General features: G+C 45.4%; 1 protein-coding gene across 2 annotated transcripts in view; it reads right to left on the minus strand.

The window, feature by feature from the left end:
* KIAA1549L (KIAA1549 like) overlaps positions 1–15,598 on the minus strand; it is a 267,579-nt gene that overhangs the window by 30,096 nt on the left and 221,885 nt on the right. For both annotated transcript variants that reach the window (XM_053899846.1, XM_053899845.1), the window contains exon 16: positions 14,107–14,236. In XM_053899846.1, coding sequence (XP_053755821.1) covers positions 14,107–14,236 — 130 coding nt within the window. The remainder of the gene's footprint in view (positions 1–14,106; positions 14,237–15,598) is intronic.

A 15,598-nucleotide genomic window follows, 5' to 3' on the forward strand; every position in this document is an offset into this window, starting at 1 on the left:
AGTATCCATGTTACTTCAGCTTCTCTTTGAAATACCGTAGAACAAACCTGAAGGAAATGGCAGCCCTGCTGGGACCCCGAGTACCTTCTTTCTAGAAAGTATTTCATGGGACACAGCTTAGGACACAGCTCAGTCCTACTGCCTGGTCCCAGAGCATATTCTATAGCTCGAAGACTTCATCAAAATTAAAAACTGGTTTTCTATCAGACACCTAATTAAAGGACTAGCCATGGACCAGGAGAAAATATTAGGATTTGTATCCAGAATATACATGGAATTCCTACAAATGAAGAACAAAAGGACAACTCAATTCAGAGATTTGGCAAAAGGCTGGAATAGACATGTCAGTTAAAGAAGATACATAACATGTCCAATAAACACATGAGGACATGCTCGACATCATTAGCAATTAGGAAATTCTATCATTTCACTTTCACTGGAATGGCTAAAATGAAGGAGATTAATAACGACAAATGTTGGTGAGGTTGAGGAGTAAAATTAGAACTGTCACATTGCTGGCAGATAAAATAGTACACGTGCTTTGTAAACATGTTTGTAGTTTCTTAAAAGTTGAACATATACCTTATGACTCAGAAATTCCACTCCTACATATATTTATCCAAGATAAAGGAAAAGGTTGTCTTGGTCCATTCAGGTTCCCAGAACAAAATACCACAGCCCAAGTAGCTTATAAACAATAGAAATGTATTTCTCACCGTTCTGGAGGCTGGAAGTCGGAGGATGCTAGCTTGGCTGGGTGAAGGTCCTCTTCTGGGTCTGTGACCCAGAAGGACTCACTATATCCTTACATGGAAGACTCCCCCTCACAAGGACTCACTCCTCACATGGAGCAAGGGGTGAGGGAGCTGTCTGGGGTCTTTTTTACAAGGGCACGAATCCCATTCATGAGGACTCCACACTCATGACCTCGTCACTTCCCAAAGACCCTGCCTCCTAATACCAACACATTGGAGATTAGGATTGGAACATACAAATTTTGGGGGGATGCAAACATTCAGACCATAGCACATATGTTTGCAAAATATGTACGTGAAAATATTTATGGCAGTGCTTTCTGGTAGCTCCAAACTTGAAACGACCCAAATGTCCAACAACAGAATGACAGACAAACAATTAGTGGTCTATTTATACGACACAATAGTTCTCAGTAATAAAAAAAGTAAATAAATGACAGATGCATACCATAACATAGGTGAATTCTAAGCAAAAGAAGTCAGACACAAACAAGTACATGCTGAATGATGGATGTCATTTATATGAAGTCCAAGAACAGGTAAAACAATGAAGGTAGATATCAGGAATGTGGTTGCCAGAGTGGGGTATGGTGCAGACTGAATGCCATGAGGAATGGGGTAACTTTCAGGAGGTGATAAAAATGTCCTATATTTTGAGTGGACTGGTGGTTATAAGGGTACACACATGTGTCAATGCTCATCCACTTGTACTAAAGACCTATACATTTTATCATAAAATTTGCCTTAGTTACAACAAAACAAAAAGGCTTGGCCAACATCATTAATTCTATGGGGATGGTCAGGGAAGGCCTCTCTGAAGAGGTGACATTTTTGAAGACCTGAAGAAGGGGTTAGCCATGGGAAGATCATAGGGGAAGCTTATGAAAAAGTCCTGAGATGGGAAAGAGCTTGTAGTATTTGAGAAAAAGTAAGGTGGACTGTTATGGGCTAAATTGTGAACCCCCCAAATTCATATGTTGAAGTCCTAATCTCAGGACCTGGGAATGAAACTGTATTTGGAGATAGGGTCTTTGCAGAGGTAATTAAGTTAAAATGAGGCCATTGTTCAACATGCCTGGTGTTCTTATAAAAGAGGATATTTAGACGCAGGCATGTAAAGAGGGAAGACAGTATGAAGACAGGGAAAAGACAACCATCTAGAATCCAAGAAGAGAGGCCTGAAGATCCTTCCCCACACAACCCCCAGAAGGAACCGACCTTGCCAACACCTGGATCTTAGATGTCTAGCCCCCAGAACTGTGAGAAAATACATTGCAGTTGTTTTAAGTCACCAGGTCTGTGGTACTTAGGACTGCCTGAGCTGACCAATACATGGACCATGTGGCTGGAGCCCCAACTGTCAGAGGAGATGGGGCTAGAAAGGCAGGTAGGAGCCAGATCACGTAGAGTCTTGAAGGCCGTGGTAAGAAGGCTGGAGTGTTTTCAAAGGGCAATGGGAAACTCTTGAGGAATTTTAAGCAAGAGAGAAGTGTGATTGGAATTTATGGAAGGCAAGTTAGAAGGCTCTTGCAGAATCCAGGTAAGGAGAAATGGCAAGGGCTTGAATTAGGGTGGTCATGTACAAAGAAGACGTGGATGAGCTCGAGAAATGTTTTGAAAGAGAGCTGACAGGACTTGCTGGGGATGAGATCTGAGGATGAAATGAAGGAAGGAGTCGAAATTGAGACCTTTTATCAAGAAGGAGTACCCTGTTATATGAGTGTCCTTGATGTTCTCTGAGCTCCCCAAGCATGCATCTTCCTCTGTGCCCTCCCAGTTGCTATTCCTTCTGCCCAAATGCTCTTCTCCAAGGTGCCAACCTGGCTAGCTCCCTCATTTCAGGTCTCTGCTCAGAAGTCACTTCCCCAGACAGCCTCACCCCAGCCAACCTATAAAGAGTGCCTCCTGTTTTCCTCCATTGTGTTGCCCGGCTTTATGTTCCTCCACAGTATTTCTGACGTTGTGCTGAACATCTGTGTGATCAGATGTTTATTACCTGTCCTTCCTACTGGAACAGAAGCTCCATGAGGGCAGGGACTTTGTGGTGTGTCCTGTTACATCCCAGAATGGCAAATAGTAGGACTTTAATACATACTTGTTGAATGAATAAGTGGAAATTCATCTTAAAAAGAGCCTGGAGGTTCTCTGCTCAAAAGCCTTTACCAGTAAAAGACATTTCCAAGTGTCTAAAATGAATTAGATATAGAGGCCACTTTTAGGCAAATGGGCTTGAGCAATGGAATGTAGAAAGGGCCCACAGCGACCACCTGGCTGACTACAGACAGGCCCATCAGGTGACCTCAAAATATCCATAGATGCTAACTAACCAATGGGCTACTTACAACGAGGCCCAGTTACCAAAAAAGGGAAAATTCCATAAGTTGCCATACTTGCTCATCTTCCCCCTTTAAAAACAGCTCCCATGGGCTGCCTCATGGCAGACAGGCTCTCCTTTGCTGCCCTGCCCACCACTCCCTTGCAGTGTATTCAGTAGACTTCTGTTTCTTTTGCTCTGCCTCAGGTGGATTCTTTCACCACCCACGCCATCAGCTTCTACCGGATTATTGATCATCCCCACACATTTGGGGGCCCCCATCGGATCAAGAGACACGTCATTTAGACACCACATGAGACATCCTTAACCAGAATAGAGTTGAAGAGGAGGGACGAAGGGCTCTTGTGGCCATTTATTCCAGAATTCCTTGAGTTTTGAGCCCCAAAGTGGATAGACGTCTTAGAAGGCCATATTTCCTAGGACACACAAGTATGTGCAACATCGCTTTGCCTCACCCAGGCAAGAATTTGCCCCAAGGCTCTGATTTTCAGCTCAGCGCTAATCACAGCTCCACCCAGTAAGGAAAACAGACTGAACAAATTCTGCACCTTCACAGCAAGGTCCCAGAGACCAAGTGGAGGGTTCAGCAGGATCCATTTCTGGGCTAGGTGGCCATGATGACTTGATCTGGCTCCATGTCCGTTTTTCTCTCCACCAAACAGGGTCCCTTGGGCAACACAAAATAGTACTGCTTCTCTCCATCTATTGCCTGCCCTGGCCAGAACGGCCCCACTGCAAGTGCTGCCTGCCACTGAGGAAGCAGACACATATTCACAATATTGCTTCTAGAAACCAGAGTCCAGGGGTTTTCACTTCACCTTGTGGGGACAAAAGCTAGCAGGGCACAGGTGGAGGCAGCAGCTGCCTCCTGAGCCTGCCTTCTGCTGAAGGTGCAGAATTTGTTCAGTCTGTTCTCTTTACTGGGTGGAGCTGTGATTAGCGCTGAGCTGAAAATCAAAAACTTCTCTGACAATAAAGGGACATTAGTACCTTTCAGAACAGGTAGGAGGGCTCAGATTAAGGGTTTGGTGACTTCTTTTGCACAATAGGCATGCAAGTGGAATTTTTTTTTTGAAAGAGAGTGACAGAGAGAGAGAGAGAGAGCGCATGTGTACAAGCGTGTATGAGTGGGGAAAGGGTAGAGGGGGAGAGAGAGAATCTTAAGCAGGCTCCATGCTCAGTGCTGAGCCTCACGTGGGGCTTGATCCCATGACTCTGGAATCATGACCCAAGCTGAAATCAAGAGGCAGATGGGTAGCTCAGTCGGTTAAATGTTCGACTCTTGATTTTGACTCAGGTCATGATCTCAATGTTTGTGGAATCAAGCCCCACACTGAGCTCTGTGCTGACAGAGTGAAGCCTGCTTGAGATTCTCTGTCCCTCTCTCTCTGCCCCTCCCCTGCTTCTCACTCTCTCTCTAAATAAATAATAAAAAAAATAAACATTAAAAAAAAAAAAAAAAGAGTTGGATGCTCAACCCACTGAGCCACCCAGGTGCCTACAAATGGAATTTTTAAAAGTCTCAGCAAAACTGCAAATTTCACTGAAAGTTCCAACCCCCTTAATCACAAGGTTGGCTCTACAGACAACCAGCCCCCATCCTTAGGTGCTTTCCAAGTCGCCTCATTAACATAACAAAAGACACCTTAATCTTCTCATCACTTGGGAAATCCCAAGGGTTTTTGGAGCTCTGTGCCAGGAATAGTGGATGAAAACCAAACATATATTTCTTATCATAAATCACAACATCACAATGTGTGATAAAATTCATAGCAGTCCTGAGATGTCCAAAGTGCTAGAATGGAAAAGAACCAAAACATAGTCTCCGTCTCTCTCTCCTGGACTGTGTTAGCCATAGTTAGAACAGCCAATGTTCACTATATGTTTTCTATGTGCTTTATCTGCATTAACTCATTTAATTCTTACAACAGCTCTGTAAGGCAGGTGCCATTCGTATCCCCGTTTTATAGATGAGAACACTTAAGAATGGCTTCTCTCATGGGAGCTATTTCACTGTGCACTTTTGAGGGGAGCCATCACCTGTTTTTCCTCATCTTCCTAGCGGAGCTGGTGCTGCAGGCAGCGAGGAGACAGTAGATCAGTTTTGAAAGTCCACACCATCCCATGACAAAACAGGCGCTCCCACCGCCCACACAGATCTCTCTTTCTCCTTTCGGGTCTGTCTTGAAAAAGCCAGACAGGATCCAAAAAAATCCCCTTTTCTCCTTCTCTGCCCCTAAAACATAACTTCTTGCTGTAGCTAAGACTTCCTGAGCCCATGAGGAACAGTGGCCATTGGCTTTTCACCGCTCTCATCTTTCTCTTTATGGAGGGCCTACCGAAGAAGAGAAGATTGAGACTAGAGGGACCGGTGATGTGGAGGGTGACACTGGTGTTGCTCCTTAAGAGGCCCAATTACCAATGTTCCTCAAGTAGCAGATACTGCAATGGCCTCAGCACCCATCCACTCCTCTCCCCATGTCTCAGCCAAGTGGTCTGGGGGAGGGGAGGACTAGCCTACCCCAGGTCTTATGTAAGGTCTGACTGAGTTAAATCAATCAGCGTTAAGTCTCCCATGGATACGGGGGTGGGCACTTGACCTTCAGAGGCTCAGTTATAGTAAAACCCACTTTGTTTCATGGCTGGAAAAAAGAAATTCTCTCTTTCAATGGTCAACAGAGTATGTAGCTATAGGGCCAAGGCTGCTGTAGCCACTTTCTAGTAGAGCCAACCTATGGATGAATCCAACACGTAAGGAGGACAGCGCAGCATAATGTGAAGAAATACAACTGGAGCCCCAATCAGACCAAGCCTGGATTTATTGTACTCAGTACATTCCCTTCATGATTTAAGACCATTTGATTCAAGTCGGGTTTTCTGTCATTTTAGCCAAAGCATCCTAACTGATAACCACTATTTACACTGAACTTCAAACAGTAACATACATTCATCTACACTTTTGATAAGCCAGTCGAATCAAATGTTTATATGACTCAGAGTTATAAATCTGCCCCATATTTTCAAGTCTCAGCTCGGGAGTCACCACCTCGGGTTGACACAATTGTTTGTTCATCTGCTCAACAAATAGAGGCACTGCATTTACTATGTGCTCGTTCCTATTCTGAGTGCTGAGGTTTCCAGGATGAATAAAACATGATTCCTGTCCTTGAGGAGTCAAATGGAGGAAACAACACAAGTGAATCGACAGACGGAAACAAGGAATAAGGGCTTTGATGAAGGTGAGTCCCAGGTGCTTCTGGAACACAGAGGACAGACACCTAAGTCAGACCCATAGGTATGGGGTCAAGGAAAAGATTTTGGGGGAGAAAATGTTCTAAGTTCTGCAAGCATTGCCCGAATCACTGGTTCTCAATCCTTAGTGGGTCTGCCCCGAGGGTACAATTTTTTGGAAACATTTTTGGTTGTCACAACTGGGAGGTGCTATGGTAACTAGTGGGTAGAGACCAGCGATGCCGTTAAACATCCCACAATGCACAGGACAGCCCTCCAGACAAAGAGTTACCCAGTCCCCAAATTCAGTAGGGCTGAGACTGTGAAACTTTGGCTGCATGAAGTAGGTGGGAAGAGATGTTTTGAGCAGAGAGATAATCACAGGCAAAGACACAGAGAAGTGAGTCCACATGACAAATGTGGGAAGGGTGTAGAGGGCCCGGAGCTAAGGATGGATTAGGGAGTGGAGAGCATCAGATAGAAGGGCATGCTCAGAGCAGATGAGTCCTGAGCCAGAAGCTGAGGGTCTAAACTTACCCCTAGAGCTGTGGGAAACTACTAAAGAACTTGAAATAAGGGTGTGTGTTTGGGGCACCCAGGTGGCTCAGTCAGTTAAGCGTCCGACTTTGGCTCAGGCCATGATCTCGAGGTTTGTGGGTTCAAGCCCCACGTCGGGCTCTGTGCTGACAGCTCGGAGCCTGGAGTCTGTTTCAGATTCTGTGTCTCCCTCTCTCTCTGCCCCTCCCACGCTTATCTTCTGTCTCTGTCTCTCTCTCAAAAAATAAACACTAAGAAAAACTTAAATACAAGTAAGAGCATGTGTTTTAGAAGGACTCTTCCGCCAGCTATTTGGTGGCTTCTGCAGTGGTTGGGTACTGCTGTCTGGGTCTGGATCTGCAGAAGCCGTGGCACAGACAGAAACGGACCTCTTCCCGTCCAAAGTCACAGCCACAGCCCTATTGCACGTGCTTCCACCTGTCTGCTCTGCTAGTGTGTAAAAGCACCTGGGGCAAAGCCTCGAGTTAATCCATCTTTCTCTTCTCCAGAGACCCCCACACGGGGAGTATGGTGGAATCACCTGTGGGGCTTACATGCTAATGCCAGCAGAGAAAGTAGAAATCAGAGAACGTTAAAAAAAAAAATCAGGGGCGCCTGGGTGGCTCAGTCAGTTGAGCGTCCGACTTCAGCTCAGGTCACGATCTCCCGGCCCGTGAGTTCGAGCCCCGCGTCGGGCTCTGGGCTGATGACACAGAGCCTGGAGCCTGCTTCCGATTCTGTGTCTCCCTCTCTCTCTGCCCCTCCCCCGTTCATGCTCTGTCTCTCTCTGTCTCAAAAATAAATAAATGTTAAAAAAAAAATCAAAGAAAGTAAAACCTTTGAAAGGCCCTTTAATTGTCCACGTGGTACAGCACACATGGCCTGTGTATACAACAGTATAGAGTTATGTGTGAAAAGAAATATATAATCTCTAATGTACAAACAGAATATATGCAAAAGCTAATTCGGGGGCAATATTTAAATTTTCCCCTTTGTCTTTCAGGGTCTACATTGTTGAATTCACAACATGCTGCATTCACAACATGGAGTCTGCATTGGGCTCCATGCTGAGTGTGGAGCCTGCTTAAGATTTTCTCTCTCTCTCTCTCTCTCTCAATCTCTCCCTCTGCCCCTCTTCCCTGCCCATGTTCTCTCGTGCTCTCTCTCTCTCAAATTAAAAAAAAAGAAAAAGAAAATCAGTCTCCCTGATGTTCAATGCACGTACGATGCCATGGTTGCCACAGCACTTGGTAAACGTTTGCTAGAAGAACTGAACAGGATTCTCATTAGTCTGCTGGTCTCCAGCTCCTGGAAGGATTTGGGAGCACAGGTGAGCTGAGGAGCACACAGCGCTGGGAGGACCTGGGGTGGAGTGGTTGGTGTCCTATGCTGCTAGGACAGTAGGACTTTTCCTCCAGCTGCTGGGCCAGCGCTCAGCTGTCAACTGGGAACTGCCTTTGCCTCCCTGGGCATCGGCGGGAATCAGCAAGGCCAATTCTCTCATTAGGAATTATCTTTGGCTAAAGAGAGCTGCCTCACCCACGGACACCCAATGGCTGGTCAGTGCCAGAGTACAAGAGCCCAGATGCTTCATCCGCACTTGGAACAACTCTGCGGGGCCGTGTGAGGTTAGCTGAGGCCTTGTAGCATCTGTACCACAGCCCGACTTTTAACTCTGCCTAATCCTGCTTCATTCCTTTTCCTTACGGGTGTCCATACCTAGAGCACACTGGGGACCCTGGCCTGCCATAAGAGACTATGCGGTCTCAGAGTCCAGGAGCAGCGGGATGGGCAGGTGGGCATCAGGAGCAGCAGCAGTAGTGCTCGGAGCTCAGGGAATCAGAGACAATGAGCAAGCAGATGGCACCTGCATGCTTACAACAGAGAGGAAGTTGCCTGTCTCCTGCCCAGCGGGAAACTGCCTGCATGGTAGGGAAGTCCTGGGCCTGGAGGGGGGCCTGGCTCCAAGTGAGGTCACAGGGCCATCCTGAAACCTGGCCCGGTCCTTTCCAAAGCTGCCAACGAGAATCTACTTCCTGCTCCCCACTTGCAAAGTGGCCTCCATTTTTGCGGGGTTAGCAAGTATCTGGACAGCCACCAGCCCGGTGAGATCTGGACTACAGCAAAACGCCCCCTTCACCACCAAACACCTCCACTACTTTGCCTTGGGCTCAATCAGGGAGACTGATTTTCTTTTTCTATTTTTTTAATTTGAGAGAGAGAGAGTGAGCACGAGACAGCGTGGGCAGGGAAGAGGGGCAGAGGGAGAGATTGAGAGAGAGAGAGAGAGAGAAAATCTTAAGCACGTTCCACACTCAGCATGGAGCCCAATGCAGGCCTCGATCCCACAACCCTGGGATGGTGACCTGAGCCAAAATCAAGAGTCAGATGCGCAACCAATTGAGCTGCCTAAGCACCCTCTGGGGGACTGGTTTCTTATTATCCTTAGGATCAAAAGCCCCCCGATAAAATATAATATGGCATAAATTAACTTGAGACAATGTATCAAGCCAGGCTTATTAACAGCTTAAGCTAGCTGGCAGAGGTAGGAGAAAGAGATTAAAGGCTGATTTGGGAGGACACAGATAAGACAGTCCCAGCTTGGATGCGGAGAGGGTGATGGCGGTGAGGGTGGGGTCGACACGAGAGCACCCAGTTCAGAGCATAACAAACAAAATGCTCAAATCCACCCATTTGCCTCCCGATGAAACCAAGAGTTGGCCACCCCTTAACTGGGAACACGAAACAGCACTAGTCTCCTTGGTTTCTGACCATGATCCCAAAGCCATAAGATGCTGGCGATGTGCTGGGGAGTGAGGAGGAGAGGCTTCCATTAATAATATAGGATTGACAAATTTCCCTAGAAGGCCTCAGACTTGCTACGAGCTGTTACAGGCAGTCGGGGCTTTCCAGATCATATTTCATTCCTCTGCAGATGGAACCCATCAAAACAACTGCTCTGATCCTTTGGCCTCCTCTCTTTCTAGTAACCACCGTTCACCTGACACAAAGGGAGCTGGTTGCCCTGTGAGCTGAGAGACGCCAGCAAATAAAAGCCCTATTACACCCGACACAGCACACCCACGCCTTCAGCCAGAGGCTGGGGACTAAGCTCTGAGTGATGCTTTCATCTTCCCCTTGGCCAAACGTGCCTCCACTAGTCTCCCCACCGCTCCCCAAATATTGCTCTGGTTGGTAATTCTCATCGCATCTCTCACTTGTGGGGATGGCGGCCAGCATTCCACAACCTCCTTGCCGCGGGTGCTCCTCCAGTGCCAAGGCTGACAGGCCCATGCTCGCTTGGGGCCCTCTCCGCGGCGGTGGCTATGCAGGACACGGGGTTCTGTCAGTGAGGTGCACTGATGTGCAGGCTGGGCCCAGGAAATGAGCCAGAGCCCGTCTTTCTGCTCCCTGGTTGTCCCAGGGCAGACCACCTCCCCACCGTCCTGCTGGGGGCAGAGGCAGCCGGCCCTGGTCAGGGCCAGCCCTGGGGTTCTGTTCTCAGTCTCTCCCAGAACACACTGCCAGCCCTCCAAAGGTTTTGTGAGCGCCTAACTCCGCACAGTCATTTTTGGCCTATTCCAATGGCTTGATGTTTTCTGTTTTCTGCAGCAGAATCTTGCCTGATATTGTACCTCTTATTATAGATTTACATCTACTTCTCAATTGCAAAGCCATCTGGCTGTCACTAACATTTCCACACATTTCCTTGAAGAACACCCCTGGAATGACTGGTGGCTGTGCCCCGACAGCAGAACCTTCAACACCATCTCTTCTGAGAGGCATCAGTGGACCAGTCATCCTCAACATTTTCAAACCCTTCAGCCACATTTTAGGGTTTACCATGAAGGCTCCCTGAGGACCACCAGGGTGTGGAGCTTGGGCAAGGTGCTGGAGAGAAACCTGAGGAGAAGGAGCCTGTAAAGGTCTCTGCTTCTGAGAGGTGGGCATTCATTTTCAAAGTTATAGTTCAAACGTTCTGTTCCAGAGTCTCCCTCATTGCCAAGGCACATGTATACCTGACCCCATTTCTGTCACATTTTTTAAAACTCCAAACACAAATCAAGGTTGAGGATGTGTATTTTTATGCCAGGGGGAACAATATGATTATTCCTTGTCCTTTGGAAGCAAAGGTTGATTCCTCAACCACATAAAGGGATTGCTAATTTGGCTGACATAGGGAAAATCACTTGGGTCTTTATTCTACCTGATCATTCACATTTGGGGCATTTTCTTTTCCCTCCTCATCACCTTGTTATTTTCTCCATGACTTGCATTCAGAAAATAACATTTAGAAAAATACTTTGAAACAGATGCATTTTTGCTTTTAAATATTAAGGTGACATTTTTTTTCTACCTGCTTTATGCACTGGGAGGAATTCATTTCAATGCCAAAGTTAGTTTAAAGATATGGTCTGGCCTTTTAGCAGTGATCAGTTTGGGACATCTTTCTAAAATTATGCATTTTGTCTAATGGGGTTTAGAAAATTACTACCCAAGTGAGCCACAGTGACTGCCAGGAGTGTGTTGCATCCCTTAGCTGTTAGGGGGGACAAAGAGGTTAAGAATTGTTGCTGCAAAACATAGAGATTCCCAAAGCCCTTGGAGCTGATTGTCTCTTGTGCAGGCCCCAACACATCCTGCTCTATGGAAACATTTTGAAACAATCCAGGCTGCCATCAGTCCCAGGGCTCAGATTTGCCTGTGTTGCGAGTGTGTGTGTTTGCTTATTTATTTATTTACTAATTTATTTTTACACCCAGGCTTTCTTGTTGGGATTCTAACGTAGTCAGCTTTGGAGAAATTAAATCAATCTCCCACTGCTTCTGTTTCTATCATGTCAAGGAGCCAGTCCCCCTGGTGTTCCCTAATCTGGCAGAAATGACTGGAAATCTTGGCCTGGCTTCAAGATCCCCAGACCCAGTAGGAAGAAGGACATGCTTCCAACCGAATGACCTGTTCACTGCTGGGCTAATGGGTTCTTTTGTCAGGAGTGCCCTGGCATTTTTGGAAAATTAAGTTGAGAAAAGCTATGACTGTCTTCTTTTCCTACTTTATCTGCCGGTCTATTGTTTGCTGGTATGAGTTATCCATGCAAGGATTCTTATGAAACCTGACATCCAGCCTCTTGGTGAGATCAGAAACACAGGATATGTATTATGTCATGTGAAGGCAGATAGATAGTGTGGTGGGTTTATATGGAAGTCCTACTGCACAGTGGTTAAGAGGATGGGCTCTGGGAGTTGGGGAGACAAATGATGCAACTGTTCTGTGCCGGGGTTTCCTCATCTGTACAATGGGTGCAGGGAGGGTTCCTACCTCACTGGCGTCTGTGCAAATTCAATTAGATAATTCACATAAAAAGACTAGAATAGAGGCTGGTCTATTGTGTGCAGTCAATAAATGAGAGGTGCTTTTCATGTGATCAGACCAAAAGGCACAGGAGGAGAAACAGGAAGCAAACTGCATTCTTACAGACAACAGTCTAAATTCTTAAAATTGGTCCCTTGGTGATCGTTTTGTCTTAAGGAAACTTATCTTTGCTTATGCTTTTGAGATGATATGCAATTCTCAAGACATGTATATTTAAGAAAAATCGATGAGAATGAAGAGGGCTTCCCTGAAAGCAATCTATAATTGGAATATTTATACAAGTGTGAGGGGTGAGCAACGTCTTTTTAAATATCATCTCCCTCCTTCTGTTGTTCTAAGTCATGTACTCACGTGGCGGTCTAAAAGTATGAAGTCAGCACGGCAAGTCATGGCATATAGCAGTTAAACAACAACAACAACTGCACGGTCGTCTTTTCAAGACTAATAGGCAAATCTCTGCCCTATTTCCCCAAACTGTAAAAATGTCTGTGCCTAGACTCTCACAAGATGCCTATTTATTTCCAATCTTGAAATATGTTTAAGAATCCTATCATACCTCAGGAATGCCTGAGCAAAAGGAGTCCCTGAAACTATAAGCATGTAGGAAAGATATTCACTGTTCGTAGGGAGAGATTAGCTGGAAAACTCAAATACCTGATTTTTAACCACTGACTGATTATCAAATTGTTGGCCGAGTTTGGAATAAAAAATATTTTTATGAGGAGAAAAATCAATGTTGAAAAATTTCACCTGGAGGAAAAGAAAAGATTTGCCCAAAGCATCTGGAATTTTATAAAATTAACTATCAATTTGTTTTATACAAAAAAGAAAAACAGAAATAAAAGATTATTAACCACTAACACAAATGTCAAGTTTGAATGTAAGGTAACCAGAAATTCAAATTAGGCAGAATATTTGTTTTTAATGGAATCACTAAAATCCCACTTAAAGATTTTGTGGCAAACAATGGCCAAACCTGAGCGGGGAAAAATCTTTTGGTATTCAAATCAGCATGGTATATTTAAGAAATCGAGTGTCATTTGCAAATCACAATCTCACAGACGATTACAAAACTGTATCCAGACATTTTTGAATCATAACTCTTGATACAAAAAAAAACCCTTATCTGTAATTAGAGAAATATTTTAGGAGAATGGGAAAGAAACCTTTTTCATAAAACCTAAGAGTAGATTTCAGGCCATCTGAAATCCTGGGGTAGGGCGAAGCATTCCTGAATGCCTCCACCAGAGTCGCATTCATGTATGCTCAGGGGTACAACTACGTTAACAGGATGTGAGCGACTGGATGTGAGGCACCACACTGTAACTCTCATCTGGGAAGTTCGATGGGGTTGGAACAATTTTTTCGGTTTGGAGACATCACCGAACATAAGCATGGGCTTCATCATATGAAATCACCAAATCACTCCGTTGGACATCTCATGGTTTCCATGGCATATTGAGGAGTTATGAAATCAGGAACCAATCCAACTTCTCAACACTGCTATGGATTAAAAGAAGCCTGTGTTCAAATGTATTCTAACTCACAGCCGTGGTTCCTACTGAGTTTTAAGGACAGAGGGGAAAAAATTAAGAACATTTAGAAACACTATTGACTTAAGATCAATACTGTACTATTCATAAAATGGTTGGATTCAGAAATCAGAATCCTTTTAGCCATAATTTGTTACTCTGACACATTCCAAGTAGTCTTACTTGCAAAAGAGGTAGTAACGAATAATGAAAGAGAAAACATTTTAGTGCACTTTTAAATTCCACAAATATATAGTGAAGTGAAACATTTTGGGGTGTTCTATCTCCGCTGCTCTTATGGGAAAGCAAAGCCTATAATCACCTTGGCCCAGCAGACACTTACATCGTATCCGCTGTTACGGATTCCACGCCGGGGTCGCTCCCGAGTCACCAGAAGGTCCATCTCCGTTTCCCCAGGACTTGGGCTATTCAGAGACTGCCGGCTTCGGTAGACAGAGTTCTTCATCTGTTGCCTGAAGAAAATCCAACAACTGTTATGATGCAGCAAATGCCCTGACAGATGGAATTCTCCACTGATCCAAACTACAGGCAACCAATGAAGGGTTTGGATTTGCCTTGCAGATCTCAGAATTCATGCTATTTGCTCTCCGACCATCAGAGGCCATAGGAATAGTGGAATAAAAGATTGTTTCTGTTTTTGTTTCTGTTTTCACAGATGCTATAAGCATTTGGCTGAATTGTAAATACTCTTCTAATGGAAACTCGGTAACTATAATCAATTGCAACACTACAACCTCATCTAAAATGCTGCTGATGGCAAGGCCGGGGACTCTCCCTTGACCTGACCCTCCAGGACAGCAAATTCTGGAGAACAAACTTGCTTTTGTTGACTGTTGACTCAGCTAGCCTGCTGTTCTTTTTAATCTTTCTGATTTCACAGGCAGGATTTCACGATGTGTTAGTAAATCCTGTGGCTAATGGGCCACTTAATACTGTAAATACTGATAGATTTTCTTTTCTACCTTCCCCCCAGTGGATTCCTTTCTGGCCTGAGGAGCCGTAAACCAAGAGGCAGTTTGGAGCTTATCCATCCATCCATCCATCCATCCATCCATCCATCCAATATTTACCAAATGCCTACCATGTGCCAGGCACTGTGGAAGATGATAAGGATCCACAGTGAGCAAGACAGACATGGCCCTGCTCTCCTGGAGCTTACATTCTAATGAGGGAGACAGACAATTCACAATATTTCAGAAGGTGGTAAGTGCTATTAAGAAAAATAATATGCAGGTGCCTGGGTGGCTCAATCATTTAAGTGTCCAACTTTTGGTTTCAGCTCAAGTCATGATCTTGTGGTTTGTGAGTTCGAGCCCTGCATTGGGCTCTGCACTAATTACATAGCCTGCTTGGGATTCTCTCTCTCCCTCTCTCTCTCTGCCCCTCCCCCCATTCGTGCTCTCTCTCTTTCTTTCTCTCAAAATAAATAAACTTAAGAAAATAAAAAAAGAAAAAGAAGATGTGACAGAGGATGGCTAAAACGGGGGCAACTTTAGATAGGATAGAGAGGGGGACAGTTCACCTGAGACCTAAATAGAGCCAGGCACATGCCAATCCTACACAGAACATTCCAGGCCCAGGGCATAGCATGTTGAGAGGCTCCCCTCAGCTCCCTCAGGAAATGCATACATTTGTCACCATTGTCTGCTTACACTTGCCATTTGAGGCATCTTTTTGAAGAGGAAGGAACAGGAACACTGTGAGGGTTGTGGCTGCGCTTTTCTTCCTGAAGAGGCAACTCTTACAAGTGGGGAGTGAGGCCCGATGGGGGTAGGCGGTTTCACATGACACTGCTGAGTGACAAAGGTGGCTAC

Source organism: Panthera pardus, unplaced genomic scaffold (genome assembly GCF_024362965.1).
Source record: "Panthera pardus isolate Hobbes unplaced genomic scaffold, ASM2436296v1 HiC_scaffold_12, whole genome shotgun sequence".
Lineage (NCBI taxonomy): Eukaryota > Metazoa > Chordata > Mammalia > Carnivora > Felidae > Panthera > Panthera pardus.